This window comes from Cherax quadricarinatus, unplaced genomic scaffold (assembly GCF_038502225.1).
Source record: "Cherax quadricarinatus isolate ZL_2023a unplaced genomic scaffold, ASM3850222v1 Contig3638, whole genome shotgun sequence".
In the NCBI taxonomy this organism is placed as follows: Eukaryota; Metazoa; Arthropoda; class Malacostraca; order Decapoda; family Parastacidae; genus Cherax; species Cherax quadricarinatus.
In genome coordinates this window covers 28,388-35,197 of record NW_027198664.1, presented here as the reverse complement: position 1 = coordinate 35,197, position 6,810 = coordinate 28,388, and the positions used below count along the sequence as shown (strand labels likewise).

General features: G+C 38.3%; 1 protein-coding gene across 1 annotated transcript; it reads right to left on the bottom strand.

Annotated features, from left to right (window-relative positions):
• Window positions 1-2,002: 2,002 nt before the first annotated feature.
• On the bottom strand, window positions 2,003-6,574 carry LOC138852061 (uncharacterized). The gene is made up of 3 exons (XM_070081676.1): window positions 6,451-6,574; window positions 5,889-6,062; window positions 2,003-5,646 (listed from the first exon to the last, which is right to left on the bottom strand). The coding sequence occupies exons 1-3, from the start codon at window positions 6,458-6,460 to the stop codon at window positions 2,003-2,005; spliced, it is 3,828 nt and encodes a 1,275-aa protein (XP_069937777.1). The 5' UTR covers window positions 6,461-6,574.
• Between the last annotated feature and the right edge of the window lie 236 nt (window positions 6,575-6,810).

Below are 6,810 nucleotides of genomic sequence, written 5' to 3'. Positions count from 1 at the left end.
TGTGGTCTTCATTTTCATCATTTGCAGCTGGACTATTATTCTTTAGTGATGACAGTACTTCTCTACCATTTTAATGAGCACTCATGTAAGGGACGCCTGCTGTACGACTCGGGACGCCTGCTGTACGAGCAGTGTACAATGTGTGTAAATCCTTTAGCTTGAGGGCTGGTGGTGTGTCTTCAGGTGGACGAAGTTCGATATATGACAATTTCTGCAGAGGCTAAATCATGATAACCTTGTCGCTTCATGTTTATTCACTTGAAGTACAGCAGGGTGTTTGCCTCTAAAGCAATTATATCTCCACTTTATTTAGTGATTAGTTTCTCATCTTGCAAGCCTAAAGCACACTTTCTGAAACGGCTGTCCAGGTGACAGATAACATTATGAAGTGATGCCGATAAGAAATCACACCTCTGTGGGTTGGGACTTCACCTTCTTGATCGATCGAACGGGCGTACCTTCTGGATATTGTCAATCCATCACTATTTTCTGTCGATTATCTCTTCTCGGCTTTCTTACGTTTAGTGATGTCGAACTTTGTATGAGACGTAGCTTGGTGTTGCTGCAGAGTGACTGCTACACCAGATGTCTGTAGGTGAAGATGCTGCTCTCATATTATGGAACACTAACACTTCGTCACTGCGAGTGCTATGTGCTAGGCAATGTAACCCTTGATATCACAATCTGAGATACAATGTACTTTATCGAATGAGCTGGTTTAAACAGTTGTGATGCACCAATACAAATCCGGTTTAGGACCTTCCACTGGGTGGTGTATCCGGTCTAGGACCAGCAGCTGGAGGGTCACCTTTTCACACCTAGGTGTTACTTCCGGTTTTGACCATGACCTCGCCCTCGAGACTACCTCACCCTTGACCCCCCAACCAATACCCCCACCCACGACGACCCCCTTCGCGACCCCCCCACGCCCGTCGCGCCCGCGCGCCCGCCCGCGCGCCCTGCCCGCGCGCCCCGCCCCCCCCGCCTTATCTCTGCCCCCGGTATCCGCGCGCCCGCCCGCGCCTTCTGCTGCGCCTTCTGCAGCGTCGTCCGGATCGCCCCCGCGCCCCGAATTTTTTTCGGGTCCTTTTTCGAATTTTTTTTTGAATTTCATGATCTCCTCGGATCAAGGTTTTTGAGGTTCCCCCTCTCACTTTCCCCCCCATAAATTTTCTCGGGGATTTATGGGGTTCGAAAGTCTCCAATCATTTTTCTCGAAATCTCTCCATCTCCTCGGATCAACCCCCCCCCCCCCCAATCCCCAAAAATTTCTCGATAATACAAGTTTCCATCCCCCTCGGATCAAATTTTCGAAATATCAAAGACTCCATCTCCTCGGATCAAGTTTTTCGACAATCCATGATTCTCCTTGGATCAAGTTTTTTGGATTCCCCCTTATGGGGTTTTCGAAATTCTCCATCTCCTTGGATCAAGTTTTTTGGATTCCCCCCTATGGGGTTTTCGAAATTCTCCAATTCCTCGGATCAAGTTTTTGGAATCCCCCCTCTGGGGGTAAGCATGCTTACTACAGGTCTAAACATCTTCCCCTTATTATTTTAAAATGAACTAAAAGTTTCCTCTCATTAAGTTAAATGAACTAAAAAAGAACACTACAGGGTCGTTTAGTGACTTGAATCAGGTCGGTCAGTGACGTCACGTGACGACCGCGCACACAGGTTGAATCAGGTCGCCCCTATGTCAGTGACGTCACGCGCACACAGGCTGAATCATGTCGACTTACCCCTATGTCAGTGACGTCAGTATTCCACTCATTAAGTTAAATGAACTAAAAAGGACCCAGGTCGATCCTTTTAGTGTAGCAGTGACGTCACACATACAAGGTTGAATCATGTCGAACTTTTAGTTCATTCAAGTTAATAAGGGGATATAGTACCTACATCATAGGGAAAACATTTTCATCATCAGAAAGACACATTTCAGGATAACACTAATACACAATATTTTTTTTTTATTATTTATTATACAAGCCATTTCTGGTACATCACTCTATTCTCCTACGTTTAGATGGTGGAATATCAGGGTGTCCATAAGCCAAGGATTCATTAGTATTCAAATGATATCTTTTATCATCAAAGGCTGACAAACCTCTCTTATTAATTCTTACCGTACATATTTCACCTTTTACATTACTTATAGACTTACACGTGAATAATTCTCTATCTACATTTGATAAAACATTCTTATATCTTGCATGTGTTAATAATGGCATAAATTGCGAAGGAATACCCTTGGCTCTGCTGACATTAGTTGATCTTCCAGCAATCTTGACAGAATACATTTTAGCTTTCAGGGCTATCAACTCGCTAATATGGTTATCACACATTTCAGATTTCAATAACCCCAGCTCCCCTTTTCTACTATCATCATATAAGGGATGCTCAGGACTGAAATTTGAAAAATCCATATAACCTAACAATGGTTCACTTTTTAACTCGGTGTACAAATCTTTACATTTCAAGCTAAAAATATACGAGTCAGTATCGGTATAAAGAAGTCTTACATCATCACCATAATGCTGTTTTAAAACTTTATACCAAAAATGATACAATTTCTTTTTAGCTATCTCAAGAATTTGAAAACCGAGATAAAGTGGTTGCTTAACTTCTAATATATCTTTATTGAATGTGCAAATCACTCTATCTTGATTTAAATGTGTGATATTTTTTAACAAAGGATCCTTACTCGCTCTAATAAATGCTTTCTCATTATTGATATATCTATATTTCTCAGCATACTTTGTAATATTCAGCAATGATTTCCCATATATGGCGTTATTAGTTAATTTGAAGGCTTTTGACTTGATAGGACATCTTGTAGCTGTTCTCTGTGCAATATTAGTTGATATGAAAGGTTCTAAAAATTTTGTCTGTGTATATTCATATATGGTATGAACCTTTTCCACCTCTAACCCAAGTTCCAGTAATAACTGTAACAATTCTAGACTGATCAAATAATTTTTCTGAGGTAAATGACTGCCCACTAATTTCCCATTAGATTTGGGGATCTTTCTACCTTCATTTTTCAATATAGATTCACAATAAGGAGATAACATCTCTTCTGATATATTCATATGTGATAATATTAAAGGAAGTTCATCAGTGAGTCTAGCTACCTCGGGGGATATGTGCTTGGTATCACATTCTATCCAATATCCCTTTTGACCTTCACAGGAAACATTACTTAATCCCACATCGAGGAAAGCATTCTTCTCGTCATTGGATAATTTTCTGATACCATTCTGTGGAAGAGCTTCAACCATCGCACTAGCATACAAAGAATTGAAATCTAGATATAGAATATGAGTGCCCATTCCACTCTCAACATCAAAATTAGGGTTAATTAGGGGATTATCTGCTTTAGAATACTGATTAATTGCGCAGGTAAACCCACCTCTGAGATTCCTTTTAATCAAGTCATATAATTCATGGGAATATATCATATCTAATCTTACATTAGTTTTCAATAGGAATGCATCCCAACTGAATGATGGTAAACTTATATAATTACTAACGTCTAACTTATAAATATCCTTGAGTGTTTTACGCCACTCCATGAAGACATCGGCTAACAAACCAACATCTGTCTTGAGATATAACATCAAGTAATCTCCTAAAGTCTTACATTTACCCAACTCAAACACTTTCAATGCATGTTCATAATCTTCTTGGCTGATAGCGCTATTTCTCAAAGAATTAAAAAAATGATCTTTACTCGGTAATTTTGTTTCATCGAGCTTCTTTAAACTATCAATATAATCATAACACAAAATTTGTTTTCCTTTACATAATAAAGGTAAGACATCTCGAGGCACATCTTTCAGAATAGTCTCTGTATATTTCAGGGATTTACCTGCCTTGATATGTTGTTCTGCTAACGTGGAAAGAGATCCATTCAATAAAGACAGTGAATCCTGAAACCTAACCTTACCTATCTCTACTTTCAAGAATTTGAATCCTTGTTTCGAATGAATTTCAACGTTATATTTATCAACATTCAATTCCTTTAAAATTATTCCTAAATCATACGACATGTTATGACAAAAAAGCAATAATTTCTCTCTCTTGTCTTTACACTGCATATTACAACGTGCACAATAGGCTCCAATATAATTATTGAAATTTAAAGTATGGTCATGGTGTTTATGTTTGTCTTTGGGTTTTTTGAAGGTGTTACCACATAATTCACAAGTGTTCTGAGAATCATGTCTCATCTTATCCTCCTCTGTCATATGGATTTCATGATACTGTCTTCTAAACTTTATTTTATTCCATTCACCACTAACATTTAAAATGAAATGATTAACAGCATCCTCCCCCTTATAACTCTTTATACACACTATTTCTCCTTTGCGATCAAATATAATATAACAATAGGCAATGGCTTTATGACGAGACTCAATTTTACCTGCTGGGAGAGTTGTGTCTAATGCACATTCGAAATCAAATACACCGATATATTCGTTGGAATGCGTATGACTAAAATTTTCAAAGTGTACTGTTGTTCCTTCCGGGGGGAATACGAGAACCTGATTGATTTTACATCCATCTTCGTGGATATCTAACTCTTCCTGTGTATTCAACTTCATCAAACAACTATGACAGTGCTTCTTTACACCTTTTTCTGTCATTATCGTTCTAACATACCCGTCAAAATCTTTGATTAAAACCAAATGTCTTTCATTCAACAATAACGCGCACATAATGTCCTTATATTTCTTATTCCCCTTACGACACATAGCCATAAATGTCCTATCTTGATCCTTTCTTAATTGATAAACATATAATGACACTTTATTTTCCTTCTCTAATATACCTAACTTATCACGCGTAATGGGGAAATCATCTATAGAAGATTTTGCATGATTAAGACAACCTCTCTTAGTATTAACTGCTCTGCGAATATCACGCCATGACATGTTCTTTTTATGACATTGATAGGCAGCAAAAGCACGCAGTACACATAACCCATCATTAATCTCTGGATTAAATACATATTTCTTCCCTCGCAGTTTCTCGGGATATGCCACATATGATCCCACTCCCACTCTGAATTCTACTTTAACATATTCGATACTGAAAGATTCGATTTGATCTATGATCCAGCCAGATCCTTCCTGATCTTGCAACTCTGACTCGTATCTTTCTAATATTGTTCCCACCCATCGATCAAATACTTCAGAGATTTCCTCTTCACTTACTAACTCAAACGCTAAATTTATCACAAATTGTCCATTTTGATCATCACCCGATATGTTTTGACGTAATGTCCTTATAACTATAATTGGGTGGATTCTGAGCGACATTGCTAGAGGCGATCTATCATACATATCTCGCATCTGTTCTATAAAATAATCCCTATAAACATGTAAATACATTCTTAACTCTCTGTTATAAGATGAAGGAACACTATATTTCCTCACTGTATGTCTACCTCTAAAATTCTGGATATATGTAATAACTTCTGGGCTCTCATCTTCACTATTATGCGTGTCAGACACGTCATGCGAGGTAGTTGCTCTCTCATCATCATTAATGGGGGCAGAAGTACCCGCACCTCCGCATTGTGAGGTACCAACACTAGCACTCTCACCACCAAGCTGTGCGACATTACTACCAGGTGTATTTCCTGCAGAGGAAAAAAGCACATCCAATTCATAACCCAAAAAATATTAAGATTTCAATGAATATTACGTCCAGTAATGGGGGTAAGAAGGTCACCCTTCCCAATTTTTAAGATTTCAATGAACAGAGGAAAAAAAAAAAAGCACATCCAATTCATAACCCAAAATATTAAGATTTCAATGAATAGAACAAAAAAATCTTTTCTCGAGTGACTAGCACAACAAAAGATCACAATTGGTTACATACCTGTTTCTATAGCCTTCTTCCATAAAGCATCTACACGTGCCCACTCATTATCCAATTGCAATAACCTTTCATTGCGTTGTACACCGCCTTTCTCGATTACCAACGAACGCTGCTTTCTAATCGATAATCTTCTCTTCACCAATGCTTCCAAGTATTTCGAATATATGCTATCCCCTGTTAAGAATTTCACTTATTAACGCACTATCCCAGTAAAAAAATTTCACTCATATGCTCCAACAAAAATTAAACATGTAAAAAACAAGAATTTTCTAACAATCTCCTCTTCACCAATTCACTTATTTAACCCATTAAAAATTTCACTTATTAACGCACTAACCCAGTAAACATTTCACTCGTATGCTTCAACAAAAATTAAACATGTAAAAAACAAGAATTTTCTAACAATCTCCTCTTCACCAATTCACTTATTTAACACATTAACCCAAAAAATTTCACTTATTTCAACAAAAATTAACCCAAATTTCACTCGTATGCTTCAACAAAAATTAAACATGTAAAAACTGTTTCACCGCTTATCAAGAATTTTCTAAGTACAACTTACCTTTCTCCATGTTGTGCGGTTCAGCGTTGGAAGATGAGGTCAGTCAGGGTGGGGAAGATGAGATCAGTCACGGATGACGGATGGAAGCACTATCCTCGCTCTGAGTGTCTCATTGAGCTTATATAGGCCGCCCCCTCCCCCCGACACATGGTGAAATGCGGTTCACACCTAAGGTAGATTTAAGATAATCATCGCCTTACCGAACACCTGGGTCAACACAGGTCAGACAGACAGCATGATATGCGGTTCAGCGTTGGAAGATGAGGTCCTTTAACTTAATGAGAGGAAACTTTTAGTTCATTTTAAAATAATATGGGGAAGATGAGGTCAGTCACGGATGGAAGCACTGTCCTCACTCTG

Excerpts from the sequence above, each read along its gene's own strand:
- LOC138852061 (XM_070081676.1), bottom strand. Across the intron at positions 5,647-5,888 it reads GAAGAAGGCTATAGAAACAG|GAAATACACCTGGTAGTAAT; the intron begins GTATGTAACCAA and ends TTTCCTCTGCAG.